A 23,081-nucleotide genomic window follows, 5' to 3' on the forward strand; every position below is an offset into this window, starting at 1 on the left:
CCAGCTTGCGCTTCTTCCAGTCCAGCATTTCTCATGATGTACTCTGCATATAAGTTAAATAAGCAGGGTGACAATATACAGCCTTGACATACTCCTTTTCCTATTTGGAACCAGTCTGTTGGTCCATGTCCAGTTCTAACTGTTGCTTCCTGACCTGCATACAGGTTTCTCAAGAGGCAGGTCAGGGGGTCTGGTATTCCCATCTCTTTCAGAATTGTCCACAGTTTATTGCGATCCACACAGTCAAAGGCTTTGGCATAGTCAATAAAGCAGAAATAGAAGTTTTTCTGGAACTCTCTTGCTTTTTCCATGATCCAGTGGATGTTGGCAATTTGATCTCTGGTTCCTCTGCCTTTTCTAAAACCAGCTTGAACATCTGGAAGTTCACGGTTCAGGTATTGCTGAAGCTTGGCTTGGAGAATTTTGAGCATTACTTTACTAGTGTGTGAGAGGAGTGCAATTGTGCGGTAGTTTGAGCATTATTTGGCATTGCCTTTCTTTGGGATTGAAATGAAAACTGACCTTTTCCAGTCCTGTGGCCACTGCTATTTTAGCTGAACCCAAATATGAGTTTTTTCTTGTCAGGTACAACTGTGTTGCCCAAACAGAAATGAAGCCTACTATTAAAACACATACAAAACTCATGCAGCAGAAAGGCATAGAAAGTTTGGCAGGATCATGGATTGTAGTGTAAGAATAATTCGATATAATTACAAAGCATATCTACACTAAAGAAAATAGATTTTATAAACAGGCTCTATTTCCATGAAAGAGTTCTTATGTATTTCTGACAAGGCAAAATATGTATATAGTTTGTTATAATATATCATAATACTTAACTGTCTCCCATGAGTACAAAAGTTTACATTTTCTATTATAAAAACCCACAGATTTCAGTCAAAGGTAGGAATCAAATGGAGAAATCAACAAATATTTTAAGCATAACCGTAGAGCAGATGCCACTTTGCCTCTAACAAACCTATATTCTCACTGATTTGAGGGTCTTAGTTCAGTTGTCACCAGCAGTAGCATATAAACTGATATAATAAATGACTGTCGTAACAACTTCAAAAGAGGATGATTATATTTATTTGATGATTTTGGTGAAAGTGAAAGTGAAATCGCTCAGTCATGTCCAACTCTTTGCGACCCCATGGACTGTAGCCTACCAGTCTCCTCAGTCCATGGAATTTTCCAGGCAAGAGTACTGGAGTAGGTTACCATTTCCTTCTCCATTGGATCTTTCCAACCCAGGGATTGAACCCGGGTCTCCCACACTGCAGGCAGACGCTTTATCATCTGAGCCACCAGGGAATTACAGCATTAATCATAGACCTTACAGAAATGGAAGGCAGCAGAATGTAGATGAAGACAGACATGAGAAATAGGAACCATAAAGCTAAAAACTGCGATGCGAAAACTAGCTGAAGGAGCACATAGCCCTGGAGGTTGGAGAGTTTCAGGAGTATTCATATGGCTGTGATTTTTCTTCTACTACACAGTTACAGATTGTGAATAAATGTGAAATTGCTTTCTGTTTAGCCATTGACATTTAGCATCTGAATTAAAAGACAAATAAGCAGGAAGGAATGTTTTACAAACAGAATTGGCTAAAATATCATTACAGTGTTAATGCCCATCACTTCAATGGATTCTTTGTTAGATAATGAACTTTATACACTGGGGAAAAGGGCTGCCCACTTCCTTCAAAGGTTGCTTCACCTCTGTCTGCAGCTCTTAATGTTGCATCCACCACCAGGCTCTGGAGTTAAAGCAGAAAGGCTTGAACTGCAGAGGAAAGCTCTGGCCAATACTGAAGCTTCCAAATTTTAGGACTTCCTTTATTTCAGCAGACCTTTGTAGGGAAATTTCTAAGGGGATATTAATAAACAAAACCTCAACTGTACAACAGAGTTAGTAACAAATGGTTCATTTTCTTTAGGATGAGATTCTACTGTAAAATATGACATTAACTTGCAGATGCATCACAACCCTACAGTCAATGTCCTTTAGGGTGGCGATGCCAGAAAAAATATTGTTCCTTAATTTCTGTAGTTTTTTCACTCATTTTAGGGTGTAACACATCAAGTACACAAAAGATTCAAGCACAAGCCTCTCTGTTCAGCATACTATTACCATGAACTATTACTATATAACACTGTTCAGCATACTATTTCCATGAACATATATTCTGTATTTAGACAAATCTAAGTCTCTCTACTTTTCCAGCCTCTTGTTCTGGAGGTATCTTTTTGCTTATTTTCTTTTGTTTTTTAAGAAATATGCTCCTTCAGTTCAGTTCAGTTCAGTCGCTCAGTTATGTCCGACTCTTTGCGACCCAATGAATTGCAGCATGCCAGGCCTCCCTGTCCATCACCAACTCCTGGAGTTCACTCAAACTCATGTACATCGAGTCCGTGATGCCATCCAGCCATCTCATCCTCAGCCGTCCCCTTCTCCTCCTGCCCCCAATCCCTCCCAGCATCAGAGTCCTTTCCAATGAGTCAACTCTTTGCATGAGGTGGCCAAAGTACTGGAGTTTCAGCTTTAGCATCATTCCCTCCAAAGAAATCCCAGGGCTCATCTCCTTCAGAACAGACTGGCTGGATCTCCTTGCAGTCCAAGGGACTCTCAAGAGTCTTCTCCAACACCACAGTTCAAAAGCATCAATTCTTCGGTGCTCAGCTGTCTTCACAGTCCAACTCTCACATCCATACATGACCACTGGAAAAACCATAGCCTTGACTAGATGGACCTTTGTTGGCAAGGTAATATCTCTGCTTTTGAATATGCTATCTAGGTTGGTCATAACTTTTCTCCCAAGGAGTAAGCGTCTTTTAATTTCATGGCTGCAGTCACCATCTGCAATTGGCTATTACCAAAAAAAGACGAGATCTAACAGAACTTTGTAAATCAACTATATGATAATAATTTTTTTTAATGAGAAGCAGTAACAAGTTCTGTTTAGAATGTGAAGAGATTATACACTATTAGTGGAAATTCAAACCAGTAAAGCTACTATTGAAAACAGTATGGCGATTCTTCAAGAAACTAAAGATAGAACTGTCATAAGATCCAGCAATCCCACCTCTGGGTATATGCCCAAAGGAAACGAGACATCTAGAAGAGATGCTTGCATTTGCATGTTCACTACAGTATTATTTACAACAGCTAGAGTATGGAAACAACCTAGGCACCCATCAATGAATGAATGGACAAGGAAAACACGGTACACACACGGACATATGCATACATATAAAGTAGAATATTATCCAGCCTTAAGAAAAGAAGGAAAATACTATCATTCACAACAACATAGATGAACTTGAAGAGCATCATGCTAAGTAAAGCAAACCAGACAGAGAAAGACAAACACGCCATGGTATCACTTATATGTCGAATTAAAAAAAAAAAAAAAAAAAGGTCAAATCCATAGAAATGGAGAGTTGAAAAGTGATTGCCAAGAATTTGGAGTATGAGAAACAGGGAGAGGTTGGTAAAAGGTATAAATGTACGGTTATAAGATGAATAAGGTTTGAGGATCTAGGGTGTAACATGGGGACCACAGTTGTTAACACTACTGTGTACTTGAAATTTGCTAAGAGAACAGAACTTAAATGTTCTTACAGAAGAAAAAAAATAGACACGAGATGATGGATGTATTAATTACCATGATGGGGGAAATCCTTTCACAATGTAGAAGCGTATCAAATCATCACACACGTTTTAACTTTCTTACAATTTAACCTGTCAGTTATACCTCAGTAAAGCTGAAAAGTAAATAAGCCCACTCTTGGTGACTAGGAGGAAAAAAAAAGAAATACTTGCTTATAATATAACTGCTCTCCACACCTGTGTATCTTCTTAGTTACCCTCCTGAGTCATCGCTACTATTTCCAATTGTTATTTGTAACAAGTCATGAAGAACAAGCTTTGTCTTCAACACATTTTTCCCCTTAGAAGACATACAGTGTTACCTCTATACGGATAATAGCTTGTACCTTTCCTAACTATTACATAACAAGGTATTAAAGAGTTTGTTTTTTGGAAAAAGTGAGCAAATCTATAAAATATCACAGCCCTGAAAGAGACATCTGTAAAAATCTGTCTTAGAAGTATGAAATAAACATTGCCAAAACCAAAAAAATAATCATTACAATAAAGTAGATTATTTAAGTCTATTTGATGAGCATGGTTTCAATTCTGAACCTTTAGGCTATATCTGCACAACACAAAGAGAAAGATAGGTTATTTCCTCAAAAGAAATAGCAAATATAAATAATTTGGCTCCCCTGCATAAAGGTCTCTAAATTGACAAAACTAACACTCTACTGTAATAGCATTCTTTACTTTGTTATTTAATCAATAAATTCAACATGGTCTTCCCAGGTGGCGCTAGTAGAAAGAACCCACCTGCCAGCGCAGTAGATGTAAGAGACTCGGGTTCAATTCCCGGGTCAGGAAGATCCCCTGGAGGAGGGCATGGACAGAGGAGCCTGGTGGGCTGCAGTCCATGGAGTTGCAAAGAGTTGGACACGGCTGCAGCACTTGGCACGTACACACACACACATTCAACACGAGTCTATTTTTAAAGTTTGCTCTGCCAATACTTTTATGGTGACCTGGGCTCACTTTTTGCTAGGCAAAAGCAGAATTTATTAATTTATTTAATCAATATTAGTTAATAATACGGCATTATTTATGGGCTCACTCATTGAGGGCTTACTGTCTTCTGTATTTTATGGAAAATGAAGAAGCAGAATGCACTGTTTCTGACTTTGAGAGATTAGTACTCCATCAGAGAACAAAATTAAAACACACAAAAAGAGCTGAATTACAGTCAAGAAGCGAACAGTTTAACAAACAAATAAATGATAGAGATGAAAGACATGGATGGAAAAGGCGGCAGAGAGTGAGTGAGTGTAGCTCAGAGTAAGAGGCTCTGCTCAGACAAGAGATGGAGGTCAGAGGTAAGAGCGCAGGCTGAAAACCGGTGGAATCTGGCCCCAGCAATTGGTGCTCTGGGTTTGCTACCGTGAAGAGTGAGCAGAAGGATGAGAGAAGATCATATTGAGAAACCATGCACTATTGTATTATGATCCTCAAATAACCTGTGAGAAAGCTCCTACCCCTTTTCTGTCAGCCTTTTACCCCAGGTATTTTCAGCTTGATACAATCAAAGATGGACTGATGGGACCAAAAGTGCAGTGTCTGTTAACTGGAAGGCATTCAATATTTATTAAAGAATAGATACATTAATGGTACTTAATGAGCTAGGACACATGTGTTGCTCTTGTGCAAATGAGAAAAAAAAAAAAAAAAAAAAAACAACAACCACCCTGTCTTAGTTGTCCTAAAATGCAGGATAGTTTTGGGGATGTTTCCAACAGGATGCAACACCTCAATCATGGTGTTTTAGGGGCAGTATAGTGGTGCCATGAAAGATAAACCAGGGTACAGGGAAAAGCACAGATACCAAATAAATTTCCTAGAAGTTTCACCTTGAGAAAATTACGCTTCTCACTCTTCTTATGGGAAGTGCTTAAACTAGTCATATTTTCAAATGATGAATGCAACTCTTGTCTCCTCAGTGATACATACTTGTCTTTACATTGTTTAAGCACTTTCTTGCTCTATAATATACTAGATATACAGCCATTTAGGTTAACTAAAAGTCACTGGAGTGAATTTTGGACTTGATTTCAAAATAACTAATTATTCAAACTACACACTCTCTAAAAAAAATTAAGTATTCAGAGTTAAAGACATGCTTGTATGAAAAATAAATAACATTCTCATCACAATATATTTTACTATGATATTAATTAATATAAAAATGTGTCATAATTTAAATGCAACATACAATTTTATAACATACTATGCTGCTCCTAGGAATACAGGAATACATTCTTTTTCTGGTCTGAGATATTCCCTGAAAAGATACACTGTGTTCTAATCATTACTATTAAGCTTTTAATCTACACCTTATATTATTACTTAAGAAACATATAAGTATCTCAAAAAATGATGCCGAAAACAAAACTTTTAAGCCTTCTTCCTCCCACCTGAAATACCATTTCAGCATGTGGTTTTTCAGAAAGGGTATATTAATATTTTAAAACATTAATAAGCAAGTGGACTTTCCTGAATGTCTTTGAGAAGCTGAAGGGTAATTGAACCACACATCACTCAGGGAATCCACAAATCATCCTTCACAAGCTTCTTTGTCCCTAACACCCAACTCATGCCAGTCAGCAGCCCCACCCCAAGCCTCTCTTTCCTGTTCTTCCTTTTCTTCCTGGGCCTTTCCTTGTTCTTTCTTCCTATAACATAATCTTTTCAGGGAGCTCTGTTGCTCTACTTCAGGAAAATCAAATTTGCTCTTTACAATTCTCTGCTTCACACATCACAAAATTAGTACAAGAGAGAAAACAAAGATTATCCTCAGGAGACTAGAAGACAAAAAAAAGACCATGAACACAAATATTTTTTAATGCTCATACACATAAGCATCTTAGGAAACAATGTTGCACCAGAATATTAATTGCACAAACCCCTTTCCCAGGTGGCATCCACTTAGTTGTTCAGAGTGAAAATGTAAATTCTCCCAATTCTGTAAGTTTCAATGCAGTATAAAGACTAAATGTGAACTGCAAAAATACAAAGGCATTGAAATCACTAATTCAACAAAACCCTGAAATTTGAATATTTATACTAGGAAAGAGCATGCATTTTCTTTTTCCTGGAAATTACTCCTTATTTTTCAGTTATAATTTCTTCTAATATTTTCCAGTTAAACTATTCACAACTAAAAATATGAAATGAGTTTTAATCTTACCATTGTTGTCTCTTGAATAGATCCAAAGCTGTTGATAAAAATGTTGACTACTACATCAACAGGAATGCCTGTCAGTAAAAATTAAGGACATAGTTTAGTGGCTGTAAAAACCTTGTCAGAATCTTCATATTTTTATGGTTGATACAGTTGATTGTTATATTTTCTCCAATCTACACAGATGTATAAACCTATGGTTTCAAGATACATGTTTACAATTGCTATTAACTTATTCTTCTAAATAGGGATCAACACACAAACAAAAAATGAGTTATGTTGTTCTTCATAGCATTATTTATTCAGAAATATTTCTCTCTTAAATTTTAGGGACTCTGGGAAAATACATTTACCTTAAAAATTTTTCAACTGAGCTGATGCATTTACTATAAGATATTATAAATTATTTTTTAAACATCACTTAAAAATATGATTTATGTTTTGCATTTTATAGTCTTTCAAATTTTTACCTTAAATGGCAGGCAGAATACAACAATTACTATATTTTGATTTTTAATCCATGAAAATGTAAACTTAATCAGACATACAACAGAATCATTATAAAGATTTTTGCCTGACCTGTTGGAAAATAATTTTAGAGTTCATAGAGTGAGAACTAAGGTATAATGCTGCCAATTTCTTTTTTGCTTTTTTTTTTTTTTTCACTCATTGTGGGTTGCTGCTTGGGCTAACAAAGGGAAAATGTGAAGTTAGCCTTTTGGCCACATAACCTCTGACTGATGAAAAACAGGTGTCCAATCAATACATGGTAGACATGTGACAACCCAGACCATGGCGCTGTTGAAAGTAACAGAGTAGGTTCTGGTAATGAACAAAAAACTCTGTTTTTACATCGTTGTATAACTTCAGTTGACTAGAAGCAGCTGCAGGCTTTTCTTTTGTTTTTGTTTTTTTTCCTTGTAAAGGAAAAAAAAAAAAACACAAGCCTCCTAATGTTAATGCGATCTACATTAATACCTGTCCTTAGCCAGCAACAAAGATGGCAGTTTTCCAGAGATATGTTCGTATAACTTCCTAACTCAGCAAGAGGAAGAAAGTAAGAGGGAAAGTAGTAAAGAAAGAAAGGAGGGAAGGCAGAAAGAAAGGCAGGCAAACGTATACAATCTTCCCACAACTTTTACTGCAAGTACAGTTTTGGTTTTTAAATGGTGTGACAGGTGGTAATATTTTACTGGAGTAAAAATATAGTCACGTTTATTCACAAAGTTAACATGTTTTTAAAAACCATATGGCTTTTTTTTAGCCAAAACATAGAGGGATTTTTTTTTAAAATCAATGTAAAAAACTAACAAAGAGTAAAAAAATAATTTAAATGCCTATCAGAGCTTTCTCTATTCTGAAATGAGTATATGGCTGTTCTCCTACAAAGTAGAACTTTGGTGTCTGAATGAGAGCCAGAGCCTAAGTTTAAATTATTAAGGTTAAGGATACAAAGTACTTAGAAAACTCATCACATGGGTTAGCCTATTAATTCACAATAGAAAACCTGTCACTTGGGTTAGCCTATTGATTCACAATATACCTTTTTCTTTTAAACCCTAGAACCATATACAACTATTACAAGTAATGTTTTGCTTATCTTTAAACATTTTTTGCATTTAATTGCTCAGACATAAGAACATTACAGAACAGTTATTACTGTTTTGAATATCCAAAACAAATGATTTTACACAGATAAAATTAGGTTTTAAACTGCAAAGAATGGAGATATTGATGGGGGGGAGACAAACCTTTGAAATTTGGTCTTATCCTGGGATCATAACTGACCAGCAGCCTGTTCAAGATATTGCTGGTGGAGTTGGCGGGTACTCGGGCTAAGTCCTCTGCTGACTGTTGCCTATGAGAGAAAAACCAAAACCCTGGTAAGTATTTAGAAACAGCAAGCAACAGGCATGGGTGATTTTCACTAGAGGAAAGACTTTGCTTTTTGAGACAAATATATAGCATGTCTTTTCCAAATAGAAGTGAAAAGTAATAGATATTATCAGAAGCCCCAAAGATATCTGTCATTAAAAAAAAAAAAAAAACAGAAAAGTAATGCAGCATTTAATTTTAACAAATGCATAAAACACTGCCCCAGATAATCCATGTTTCTTTCTTTTAAATAAAATTAAGCAGACCTCTTTCTTGTCCTGAAGCAGTATGCAATCAAAATCTAGACAAGCACAAAGGAAGGGCAGACAAGGAGTTAAGAGAAAAAAGAGATAGTTTTTGAATAATATATAATGTTAACCTTCTATCTAAGCAAAAAAGTATGTGAAGACTACAAGATGATATGGACAAAGAGACAGTCCAAGAATTTATAAAATTTATAAAAGTCATCTGACACTTATAAAATGATACTGTGTAAGAAACACGCAATGAATGCTCTCTCTGGAGTTCGTTGTTGTTTAGTTGGTAAGTCGTGTTTAACCCTTTTGTGATTCCATGGACTGCAGCCTGCCAGGCTTCTGTGTCCATGGGATTTTGCAGTCAACAATACTGGAGTGGGTTGCTACTTCCTACTCCAGGGGATCTTTCGGACCCAGCGATCAAACCCTAGTCTCGTGCATTGGCAGGTGGATTCTTTACCACTGAGCCATCAGGGAAGCCATTAACTCTGGATTGGTAAACGCAGCTCTTTTACTATCAGACCAATTAAATTAAGGAAAGTATAGAGGTCTGAGATACAGCTGCCTTTTTCTTTTATTCAATATATGTACATATTTGCTATCAACTATCAAAAAGAGAAAAAACTGCCATATTTTTCTATTGTAATTAACTTTGAACAATGAATCTTGACTAAATTGGTAGTTGCTTGGGAGCACTTAAACTCTTCCTTGGAGGTCTTTGAAAACTGTTCTGTTGTTTACTGTTTGTTTGGGATCTATTACCACCTATAAAATCTTATCATATAATCATTTCCCCCATCCAAAAATCAGTTCAGTTCAGTTCAGTTGCTCAATCGTGTCTGACTCTTTGCGACTCTATAAAGTGCAGTACTCCAGGCCTCACTGTCTGTTGCCAACTCCTGTTTACTCAAACTCATGTCTATTGAGTCGGTGATGCCATCCAACCATCTCATCCTCTGTTGTCCCCTTCTCCTGCCTTCAATCTTTCCCAGCATCAGGGTCTTTTCAAATTAGTCAGTTCTTTGCATCAAGTGGCCAAAGAATTGGCATTTCAACTTCAACATCAGTCCTTCCAATGAATATTCAGGACTGATTTCCTTTAGGATTGACTGGTTGGATCTCCTTGCAGTCCAAGGGACTCTCAAGAGTCTTCTCCAATACCACAGTCCAAAAATAATATCCATGAAAATCACAAGGAAGATTAAAACTACACTTGAGCATCCAGCATTGTCTGTTCTGTATCAATATGATGCGCCCCTGTGGCTCAGTCTCTTCAGTCCTGTCTGACTCTTTTGCAACCCCATGAATTGTAGCCTGCCAGGCTCCTCTGTCCATGGAATCCTCCAGGCAAGAACACTGGAGTGGGTTGCCATGTCCTCCTCCAGAGTATCTTCCTGACCCAAGGACTGAACCTACATCTCCTGTATTGCAGGCAAATTCTTTACCCACTGAGCCACCTGGGAAACCCCACTGAGATGGTAAAAGTGTCAATTTCATAACTGACATTAATTTATAGGAAGCAAATAATGTAATACACTTGCTTTGTTTTGAGATCCCAGCTCTGATGTATCAGGCAATTTTGTTCTTTGTTAATTATGCTACTATGTGCTGATAAAATATAACCACTATAGGTGAAATATGACTTAACTAGCATTCAAAAAAAAAATCTAAAAATACCACGAGTTGATACAGACAAACTTTTCAAGTAGCTATCAGAAAGAATCCAAAACATTGGAGAAATGAAGTGAAAACCAATTAGTCAAATCTCCCCAAAGTGCAGGAGATTAAGCAGGTTTAAGTTGTATCTCTTGACTTTATCAGCTCTCATATCCTACCTAGTTGCAGGTTTGGGGGACAGGTAATGAGATTTTTCCATTTCATTGCAAGGGAAATTGTAACCTTCTTAGAGCCAACTGTCATTCCTAAGCAAAAGGTAGAAAACTTCAAAGAAAATGAGGCTATTTCAGAAAATTGGATATTAGGATGCAAATTAGTGTCCAAACTCATCTACAGGTTTTCTCATTCAAGGAAGGAAGATAGAATTGATGGATTACAAACTACACTTGAATAGGATCAATTAAGAACTGTTATTATTATCTCTCAAAGTAAAATCTTTCAAAAGTCTGTTTCTTCTAAGTAATGGAAGAACCAGACATCATAAAGACAATAAATAATAATTTACCTATTTATTTTTTTGGCCATGCCATGGAGGATTAGTTCCCCAACCAGGGGTCAAATCTATGCCCCCTGCATTGGAAGTGTGGAGTCCTAAATATCAGCCAAGTCTCACAATAATTTTGTGGTAGAGAACTTTTCAGCCTGAATTTTTTTTTCCCAGCTGTGAAGGGAGGCAGAATACAACACCCCACAATCTATACCTCTTCAGCATAAAAATTATTTTGAACCAAAAGCACTTGAAGAAAAGCAAACAGAGGGGCAGGATTTCTCTAAATTCTTCTTATCTGCCTACAGTCAGACATACTGCTATATTTAAAATTGATAACCAAGAACCTACTGTAGAGCATGTGGAGCTCTTTTCAATGCTATGTGGCAGCCTGGATGGGAAGGGAGTTTGGAGAAGAATGGATACAGGTTGATGCATGGCTGAGTCCCTTCGCTGTTCACCTGAAACTATGACAATATTGTTAATCAGCTATACCCCCAATAAAAAATAAGAAGTTCAAAAAAAACCACAAAAAAACAGAGAAAGAGTTTCTCCAAAAGGAACCCTCTTGTCTTCAATCCCCTTCCCAGAGGTTTCATCAACTGGGTAAGATGACTCATCACGGGAGAGGACACCAACACTTGATCCACACCCAAGAAAACTGAGTCACAAACATCACACCTCTTTCACCTCTTCTTCTCCAGACCAGTCATCTTTTCTAAAAGTCATCCACTCCCTCTGGAGCCCCACATTCTCCTCCCCTCCCTCTTTCAAGATGATATATAAATTCCCAAAAGTCACCACTCTCTCCCATATTTAATTTTGTTTTTCTCTGATGCTGGCCCATATGTACATAACATTAAAAATTAATAAATGTGCATATCTTTTATTCTGTTAGCATGCCTGTTGTCAGACTACTTCACAGACCCAGCTATTGAGGATGGGATGGGGAAGAAAAAGAAACGTTTTCTCCCTTACAGCTGTAAGTCAAGTTACCCAAACTCGTCTTTTAGCCCTTCCAACTCACTACCAGATTTTATTTTTCTCCCGATTGTCAGCCCCCCTTAGTGGAAAATCATAATTCCTACTCATCATTGAACTAATCTACACTGTTCTTTAATACTGCCCCTCTAAAACGACGCTTCAATTATACTGGTTTACTCTAATAAACTCAAACTGAAAAGTATACTCTTGGGCCAACATCCATTGGATCATAGAGAAAGCAACAGAGTTCCAGAAAAATATCTACTTCTGCTTTATTGACTACACCAAAGCCTTTGACTGCGTGGATCACAACAAACTGTGGAAAATTCTTTAAAAGATAGGCATACCAGACCATCTTATCTGCCTCCTGATAAATCTGTATGCAGGTCAAGAAGCAACATTTAGAACTGGACATGGAACAATGAACTGGTTCCAAATTGGGAAAGGAGTACGTCAAGGCTGTATATTGTCAGCCTGCTTATTTAACTTAAAGGCAGAGTACATCATGCAAAATGCCAGGCTGGATGAAGCACAAGCTGGAATCCAGATTGCCAGAAGAAATATCAATAACCTCAGATATGCAGATGACACCACCATTATGGCAGAAAGTGAAGAGGAACTTCGGAGCCTCTTGATGAAAATGAAAGAGGAGAGTGAAAACACTGGCTTAAAACTCAACATTCAAAAAACTAAGATCATGGTATCTGGTCCCATCACTTCATGGCAAATAATGAGGAAACAATATAAACAGTGACAGACTTTATTGTTTGGGGCTCCAAAATCACTACAGATGGTGACTGCAGCCATGAAATTAAAAGACACTTGCTGCTTGGAAGAAAAGCTATGACAAACCTAGACAGCACATTAAAAAGCAGAGACATTACTTGGCCGACAAAGGTCTGTCTAGTCAAAGCTATGGTTTTTCCAGAGTCATGTATGGATGTGAGAGATGGACCATAAAGAAAGCTGAGCACCAAAGAATTGATGCTTTTGAACTGTGGTGCTGAAGAATACTCTTGAGCGTCCTTTGGACTGCAAGGAGATCCAACCAGTCCATCCTAAAGGAAATCAGTTCTGAATATTCATTGGAAGGACTGCTGCTGAAGCTGAAGCTGCAATACTTTGGCAACCTGATGCAAAGAACTGACTCATTGGAAAAGACCCTAATGCTGGGAAAGATTGAAGGCAGGAGGAGAAGGGGATGGCAGAGGATGAGATGGTTGGATGCCATCACTGACTCAATGGATATGAGTTTGAGCAAGCTCTGGGTGTTGGTGATGAACAGGGAAGCCTGGCGTGCTGCAGTCCATGGGATTCAAAGAGTAGGACAAGACTGAGAGACTGAACTGACTGAATTTTTGATAGCTTTTTTCATATCTATGTGTATATTGCTAATTATATTGAATGTACTGACTGATTCTTGAGGGAACCATAGCTTCTGTGTTTTGTAATTCTCTACACTCATGTGGCAATAAATATATAATACCCCAGGCACTCTCCACCTGCCAGCTTTTCTATGTCACTTTCAGTCTCTGGATGCCGGGCTGTACTATAGTGGCAGCAGCTTTGCTCTACATTTCCACATGAAGAGCATTTGCTCTTCAGAAATTCTCTTAGGAGAAAGGTTTTTTTGTTTGTTTGTTTGTTTTTGTTTTTTCCTCAGAAGCTTCCCAGAATTGGCCACTCCTGAACCAATCACTAGTAAGGAGGAAAAAGCAATCATGATTGGTTCAGATCTATAGTCTGGTAAAGAAGAAATACTGAAGAACCAACCACCATGGCCCTTACACGATTTCACTTGATCATCACAAACACTCACTTGGTTACATCGGAGAGCCATGAACCACACAGAGAATAGTTTTTCAGCAGAGAAAGAGGAAAAAAGAGATAGGTAGCGAGTGAGCAATAGATGAGTCAGTTCAGTTCAGTTCAGCCGCTCAGTCGTGTCCGACTCTTTGCGACCCCATGAATCGCAGCATGCCAGGCCTCCCTGTCCATCACCAACTCCCGGAGTTCACTCAGACTCACAGCCATCGAGTCCGTGATGCCATCCAGCCATCTCATCCTCTGTCGTCTCCTTCTCTTCCTGCCCCTAATCCCTCCCAGCATCAGAGTCTTCCAATGAGTCAACTCATTGCATGAAGTGGCCAAAGTAAATGGGGCCATAAGGTATGTATATATGAAAACCAGGACACAGCAAGGTTCAGAGATTTTCCGAGGTGGGAGAGTCAAGATTGAACCCTGGTAACCCCCACTACTACCCATCATTTCACAAACTTGCCATAATAAAAGTGGAATATTATCTATTTTTTATTACTGTCCATCCAGTACTCTTGCCTGGAAAATCCCATGGACGGAGGAGCCTGGTGGGCTGCAGTCCATGGGGTCGCTAAGAGTTCGGCACTACTGAGCAACTTCACTTTCACTTTTCACTTTCATGCATTGGTTAAGGAAATGGCAACCCACTCTAGTGTTCTTGCCTGGGGAATCCCAGGGATGGGGAAGCCTAGTGGGCTGCCATCTATGGGGTCGCACAGAGTCGGACATGACTGACGCGACTTAGCAGCAGCAGCATATACTCCTTTATGTGATAGAGGACGTTAATCTTACCAATTTCCAAAATCATTTATCCTGACAATCTGAAGTTACCCTTTCTACAACTTGCCAGGGTCTCTCTTTCCTGTAGTCATCTTCAGATGCTTGGACTTCTCTCCACAGTCAAACTTTAAAATATCTTACTTGCTAGTAAGCACAAAAGCAGTTTTGGTTGACAAAAAAAAAATCTCTTGAAATGAAAACAAGAGTATATCAAATACGTTATAGATCTTTTTCTTTATTCTTATTTGTGTCAGTACATATTTTCATGTCTTTGCTGCAAGCAACTGGATACGAATCTTTAATTAACACTTCACCTTTCTTTATATTAGAAATTCAAAGATATTTTAAAATTTAAGTGAAGTCTCATGTAGTTTCTTTTCACATACATGAATCCAGGGCATTTTCCCTATCTAAAAAAACAGAAATCTTTTTTTTTCAGCTTCATCAATCCTTAAACAACATTAAAGTCATGTTTACCCATTAAGTATATATATATAAGCCACTTTATTTTCTTTCAACCAATCTGTCAACAGTTCTGATATTATTATACAACAAGATTGATTTCATGGAAATATGATATTAATTTAAGACAATAATTGAGTCTATTCTGGCAAAGTGATCAGATGACTAGAGAAAATAATGTCTTGGACCAAAAGCCTTTTTACAGTCTGTCCTCTTTTGTTCACTTGCTTAAACTTGAACTGATGTCATGACTAATATATAAAGATATGCATGGAATGGACCAGGCTGTATAGCTGGATGATGTAATGTTTTCCAGAACTAAAGGGAAAATCCAGAAATGTCTTTCCAAAGGGGGAAGCTCAGTTTTCTGTTAACGGCAGAATGTTCTTATTTTCCGTGACCCTTTAGTGGCCACACTGCACAGCAGCACTTCAAAACTGGGGTGCACAGACATACTGGCTCTATGTCCTCCCTCAAACTAGGAACCTGAGACAAAGGATCATTTTGTTTTTCCGGTGAGGTACAATGCAGCAACAATATCACACATCTTCTCAGACCTGGGTGTGGCATGGATCTCTCCAGATCGGGTCATCTTAAGCTGGGAGCTGCAGAGTTTCCTACAAGCACAGGACAGCAAGCAAAGAGTGAAGTTTGCACAATGTGTAGGTTTTATTATTTTTCCTCTTTACAAGGCAGTGGTTGTTTCATTCTTTTTTAGCACCACAGACATGCTGAGAATCTGATAAAAGTTATGTTCTTTCCTTAAAAATTGCCCACAAATTTTGCAATTCTGAGGTTTCCCAGACTGTGCCCCACAGATTAAGAAACCCTCGTTCAGGACCTCCCTGGCAATCCAGTGGTTAGGACTCTGAGCTTCCACTGCAGGGGACACAAGTTTGGTCCCTGGTCGAGGGACTAAGATCTGGGATGCCATGGAGCATGGCTAAAAAAAAAAAAGAGAGAGAGAGAGAAAGAAAAGAAACCCTTCTTCATGGAAACTAGTGCTGTTATCCTCACCTAAAGTGAGATAAAGGAAGATTTTTTTTTTTTTAATGAGACTCTGATGGGACTTTGTCAAAAAGACACAGGAACAAACTGAAAGAGCTTCCTATGGCCAAATCTAGGATGATTTCAGCAACAAAATAAAATCAAGTTGGGTTATACTCCAAAGTACAAAATAAAAACCCATAAGTCCATAAAGATGTAAATAAAATGACTGATTGAATAAATAAATAAACGGTAGAGAAAAGACAAATCTCCCATGCAAACTTCCAAGTAACTTGCATAGATCTCTGTCCTCAAACTGGTACAGCATCACATCCCTCCTTGGTATGAGCTGTGCATAGAGACATCCTTCCAAAGACCACAGGATGGAAAGGGAGAAAAACAGCAACTTCTACACTGGTGAAGCCTAACAAATACAACCTTACCCAGGTGATTAAACTTAACCTGTCAACCCCATGATAAATCATGCTGATTCTGCATACCTTCAATATAGTATGATGAGAATGTTACTTCTAAACATGTGTTCTTCCTCCACAGAACACATAACCTCAGTATAACCATGAGAAAAACACTGGACAAGTCCCCGTGGAGGGATGTTCTGCAACTACCTGACCACTGTTCCTCAAAGCTGCCACGGTCATAAGAAACAAAGTCCGAGAAACTGTCACAGCCAAAATGAGCCTGAGGGGACATGAGGACTAGATGCGATTTATAACCTGAGTGAGATCCTGGAACAGAGAAAAGACATTAAATAAACACTAAGAAATATAAATAAAGCATAAGTTTTAGTTAATGACAATATACCAATATTCATTCTTGAATTGTAAAAAAAAATGTGCTAAACTAATATAACATGTTAATAATAGAGAAAACTAGGCACAGAGTATTGGGAACTCTATATCACTTTGACAATTTTTCTATAAATTGTCAATTCTAGAATTGACATTTTAAAATGTCAAGTCTAAAGCTGTTATAACTTTTTCAAAGTGTTTTTGAGAAAAAAAGAAGAGGGGGTAAATAATAATAATAAACACCTCTGCACAGGTGAGCAAGATGACAAATAGCAAGTGAAAAGAAGCCCCACATCCTGTATCACCAAGGAAATGCAAATTAAAACAATAATGAGGTACCACAGCACACCTATTCGAATGGCCAAAATCCAGAGCCCTGACAATACCAAATGCTGGCAAGGATATGGAGCAACAGGAACACATATTCATTGCTGGTGAGAAAGCAAACTGGTACAGCCACTTTGCAAGGCAGTTTGGTGGAGTTTTACAAAACGAAACCTATTCATGTAGTATGATCCAGCAATAGCACTCCTTGGTGTATACCCAAAGGTGATGAAAACACGTTTACACAGAAACCTGCACACAAGGTTTACAGCAGCAGCTTTATTCATCACTGCCCAAACTGGAAGTCACCAAGATGTCCTTCAGTAGGTGAATGGATAAACTAACTGGCAAACATCCAGACAGTGGAACAGCACTAAAACAAAATAAACTGCCAAGCCATGAAAGTAAAAGAAGCAACTGAAATGTGTATTTCCAAGAAGCCAACATGAAAAGGCTGTACATTTGCAACTATATAGCTTTCTGGAAAAGGCAAAACTATGAGAGACAGCAGAAAGACCAGCGGTTGCCTAGAGGTTGGAAGTTTAGAGGAAGGAAGACCAGATGATGCACAGAGGATTTTTAGGGCAGTGAAAACACTCCATATGACATAATGATAATGGATATTGTAATGGATGAATAACGTCATTATACATTTGTCAAAATCCACAGAACTTGGACAACACCAAGAGTGAATCCTCATGTAAACCATGGACTTTGAGTGATTATGAGGCAGGGTCATCAACTGTAACAAAGGTACCATCTGGTGGAGGATGTTGATGATGTGGGAGGCTGAGCAGGGTACCGGGGAAATCTCGTACCAGCCTCTCAATTTTGCTATGAATCCAAAGAAGCTCTAGAAAAGCGAAGTTTAAAAAAAAGGAACAGGAAAGAAGCTAAAAGATTTAAGAGAGGCAATTAACACTTTCTTATCCTAAAATCTTTCTTACTTCATAACTCTGTAAACTCTGTATAAAATCGTGTAAAACTGACACTATGATCATATGTGAAGGCTGGGGCTTATGATAAACCGCTGCTACAAGTCCATACATATCGCCTCACCAGAAGGTTCTATTTTTCATCCACATGGAATAATTTTCAGTTGAATAATCAGATAGACATACAAAGATAGATAAACACTTTCTATATCCAGGTAATAAATTTGGTCAGTAGTTATTTAAGAATCTCAAGAATCTAGATAATCTTGGGGTTATTATAGAGTATTTTAGTTTGCTTATTATTTGCCTAACTATAGTGTAATTTATTATCATTTCTCTTGAAATCGTTTGTATTTATTTTCCACTTGGTTTTCCCAGATTAAATTATGAATTGAAGGTTTAAACATACAGGGAGTGATACCCTCTACCATCATTAGGTCAGTTTAATTAGTTTATAGTATTTGAAAAGAATGTGTTTATGGGTATATGTGTATGTGGGTGGTAAAGTGTGTTGTGTTAAAATTGGCTAAGAATTGTAATTACCAACAGTGTTCCTCAGCAATTGTTTTATTTATCACCCCAGTTAGGCTTAAGGAACTGATGAATTCCATGGAAACATTTTAAAATCTTTCATATCTTAAATTATGCAATTACTTATCCATGGCTCTTTGAAAAATATATTTCACAAAGTAGAAACACCTCTTTGGGAGGTGCTGTATACTGGATACTGACAATTTCCAAAACTCATCAAAGGCTACGGTCCTTTGGATAGAAGCCTCGTGACACAATGAATTAAACCTCAATCCAAAGATAATGTTTCCTGTGCAATTATTTTCCATACTATGCAGAAATCGTATTCCACCTAGCCCAGCAGATCGGTATCCATAGAAATACTGCTGACTCTGAGACTAATTACAACTGGAACAGGACTTATCTTCACTCAGCTTTTCCCACACACAGCATTAATATAAAATATTTCCTGTCTGGCTTAATATAAGTGGTAATAAGAGAAGCCCCACAGTCACATAATAAAGTTAAGTGCGAATATCACTGAAGAAACCCTTAAGGGTGGACACGTGTTCTAGTGTCAGGCAGGCTGTGAGAGTCCGATGTGACAGCAGTGAATCACTTACGTTCTCTGAGCCTTCGTGTATTCCATGCACTTTAAATGAAGGTTTAAATGAGGTGACTGATAAGATCCTTCAGGTTACAATCCGAATCGCCCTGTGATGAGGGCTGTGACCTTGTGCCCCTCAGATCACCCAGCAGAACTGAGGCTGCTGAGAGCTCAGAGATCTGAGCTGCAAAACTCCGGGAACAGCCTTTAGCTGACAGGACGTGTCTTGCCCTGGAGGCAACCTGACTCTGAAGACTCTGATAGGGGCGGGTGGGGTGGTGGGGGGGACACCAAGGCACCAAGTCCCTCTCTACTAACTTTAGCGGCCACTCTGAAAGTCCATCCCAGTCTCAGAGCTCCCGGGGCACCAACTAAAGCCTCAGTTTCATCTGCATTGTTCCTGTGCTTGAATCCACCTCTCTCAGATCCAAGAGGTCTTTTTCTAGAAACAATCTCTTTCTACAGGGAAATCTTCATCTCAGAGGCTGTTTCTGAGAAAATTCAACTGATGATATAAACTAAATAACATTCCTTAAAGAACACCAAAGCTTCACCAGTAATGCAACTACCAATATGCTACATGTCTCTTCTACTTTAATTTAATTTAATTTAAAAAGGTTTCATTTAAGAAAGCTCTTGGCATTCACAACATGCCATGTGCCAGTTATGCATAGAAGAGTCAAAAACACATGTGGATGATTCTGACATAAAATGAACTTGTCCAGTAATTCTAAGCTTGGTTGCACTGAACCCACCTGAGGATCTCAGCAAACTGCAGGTGCTGAGCCCCATACCCCACCTGCAGGTTGAGTCAACATGGGATCAGGATTTTAAAGGCTTCTCAGATGATCTGAATGGTTAGACAAATCACTTGTTAGAAAACAAAGCTCCATGAGAAGCAGACATGGATTGTAATATGAGGAACCCCAACATTTAAGGAGCAGATGGAAGAACACAAGCCAACAATTAAAACAAAGAATGAGCTGCCCAAGAAGGAGGTGTGACCTACGAATGTCACCTGCCCCGTTAGTAAGCAAAGAATGCTGCAACCATCAAGCCATCAGCTGCTGCAACTGCCCCAGCTATGTACCCCGAGGGGATTTAGGATGAGACTCACAGGATGCTGGCCCCAGAGAGCTGAGATACACATCAAAGAAATGACTTCAGTGAGCCCAGACTCTTGTATTCCCCCATACACAGAAAGCACTAAATTCCTTAACTTGAGATATCTGGTTTTCCTTAATCAACAGTAATTTTTCAAGTTTTGACTGTGTGATCTTTGTTGCAGAAACTCTTATATAGCCTGGTTCCCCTTTGCCTCTTTGGAGCCATCCCTCAGAGCTATGTGAGATGCTGCATCCCAGGTTTACATCCTCAGTTTTGTCCACCAAATAAAACATAATCTTCAACATTAAGATTGTGAATTTTTTAAGTCAACAGAGGAAACCCATAGGTGTGGTATCAACAGAAATCCAGGAAAAAATATTTGATGGAGGGGTTGGTTTACAGGACCAAGGCTGCTGAGAGGTCAGTAAGATGAGACTCGAAGACCTTTCCAAGGATTTAGCAAAAGGGAGAGGTGTTTTCAGATGAGGGAGAAATAGAAGCCACACTGGAGTGGGTGGATTGGTCAGAGGCAGGGAGGGATAAGGACTGAAGAGCTTGACTGGAGAGACTTCAGAAATCAGAGCAAGAACTGCTGTACTCTCCTTCCCCTGTGGACACACTGACTCCAGAGCATCTCAGAGATCCATTCCCTTTGTGAGAAATCCGGAAATTAGCTGAGAGGCTTCTCCACCTAACCAGCCCCAATGGCACCAGTAAGAAAAGGGGAGATACCATCTCCCCAAGAGCACCCACTCCCAGATATAGACCACTGAGAACAGGGAAAGAGTGGGACCAGCATCCCAGCTCACCCAGGTACCACCCCAGGTACCACCCCAGTCTCAGGACCATGAAGGGGCTGGCAGCCTCCATTCCCTGTGGACCACTAAGAACAAAGCTGGGACTGGAACTAAGGGCACTGGTGACACCCTTCCTGCCCCGTTAGCACACAGTGTTGGGCTCTAAAACCCCAGATCCTCCCCATATCTGCACCCCCTGGAATCCTGCTGCACTCTGCACTATGGACAGCACGTGGAAACAACCCAAAGTCTATTGACAGATGAATGCATTTTTTAAGAAGGCAGTTTATACCTATAATGGAATATTGCTCAGCCCTGAAAAGGAAATCCTGCCATATGCAACAACACAGATGGACTTGGAGGGTGTGATGCTAAGTGAGATAAGCCAGGGAAAGAACAAAAACTGCAGGATTCCACTTATATGAAAAACCTAAAAAAGACACTAACATAAACAAAGGAAAAAATGGAAGTTGGCTGGAGTGGGGGCGGGAACTGGAGTCACTCATCAACAAGTTTAAAATTTCAGTTAAGGAAGATGAATAAGTCCTAGAAGTCCCCTGTACAACTACCTACAGTCAACCATGCTGTATTGAACACAAGAATTGGTGAAAAAGGGAAGGTCTCATGTTAAGTGCCCTTGCCACAATGAATTTTTTAATTAAAAAAAATTTCCAGTAACAACTTCCCCAAAAAGAAAATCCACACTTCATGTATATATATATTTTAACTGAGTTACTGCTCAATTTAATAGAGAAAAAAGCAGTCAAATTATTAGTTTGCTTTTTTTAAAAGCAAATAGATTATTAAAACTATTTCCATAGCTAATATTTAAAAGCCAAATTTAAAGCCCTGGCTTCCTTCTAAGGAAAATCTGGCCCATGAAGAGATTAAAAACTGAACATTAGCAGGACAAAACATCATTGAATATATTTCATGAACACTTCAACTTCAAAAATCAATAAAATAAATCTACCTTTTTTAACCACCCTCCCCCCACAAAGAAGACTTTAACTACTGATTCCGGAAAAGGAGAACAAGTGACTAGAAAGAGGTAAGGGTTTCAGAGACACATGGACATTTTTGTTCACCTTAGTCTGTGATGTAAAATCCAAGTATGTAACGAAATATGCAATTGAGTTGATAAACCTGAACAAATTAATCTCAATTTCAGATTACCCCCCAAAAACAGGAGTCAATGAAATCTACATCATAGTTTAGAGAATTAGCCTTGGCTGGATGAAGGGAGCCCCTTCTCTGAAAGAGATGAAGGGAGAAGAGGACACAGGCAGGATCACATGCCTAGGGATAGCTGAGTCAGACAGACGTCCTGTCCTCAAAAGCTTCATGATAGCAATCCAGAACAATTTTCTTGTTTACCTGCCAATAATTAAGTTATCACACAAACACCTAGAAGATAAATGAAATACACTGAATTGTATTTTAAAACAATTTTGAACAGTAAAGGTAAACAAAACATCAGTGTAACTGATTTTGAAATTAACTCTTTAGGACTGTTGCAAAATGACTCACTAAGCATGGTTATTTTCAATTGGTTTATAGTTGCTTATATTTGTTAACACATTTTGGGGATGGGGGGTGTTCTTTGAAAGTAAATTTTCAAAGAGTTGCAAATAATTCTCCCTCACAGAACTCAAACTTAAATAATCTTCGATTCTGCATACACAGCATTACACAATGAGCCAGCTGCAGCTAGGTATTTTCCTAAACATTGGAAATGCACAAGCAAAACAACATACAAACACACTGTCCTCACAGAGCTCAATCCCTGACTCACGAAGTAATCGTCACTGGATCAGTTCAGTTCAGTCGCTC

The 23,081-nt window shown here is 38.5% G+C and overlaps 1 protein-coding gene across 1 annotated transcript in view; it reads right to left on the bottom strand.

Moving 5' to 3' along the window:
• The window catches only part of GLRB (glycine receptor beta), a 90,697-nt gene that overhangs the window by 43,254 nt on the left and 24,362 nt on the right, over positions 1 to 23,081 (bottom strand). Inside the window, exons 2-3 of the mRNA XM_052654786.1 lie at positions 8,584 to 8,690; positions 6,839 to 6,906 (exon numbers count right to left, since the gene is read on the bottom strand). Of these exons, the coding sequence (XP_052510746.1) occupies positions 6,839 to 6,906; positions 8,584 to 8,690 (175 nt within the window). The remainder of the gene's footprint in view (positions 1 to 6,838; positions 6,907 to 8,583; positions 8,691 to 23,081) is intronic.

This window comes from Budorcas taxicolor, chromosome 17, assembly GCF_023091745.1.
Source record: "Budorcas taxicolor isolate Tak-1 chromosome 17, Takin1.1, whole genome shotgun sequence".
Taxonomy (NCBI): domain Eukaryota; kingdom Metazoa; phylum Chordata; class Mammalia; order Artiodactyla; family Bovidae; genus Budorcas; species Budorcas taxicolor.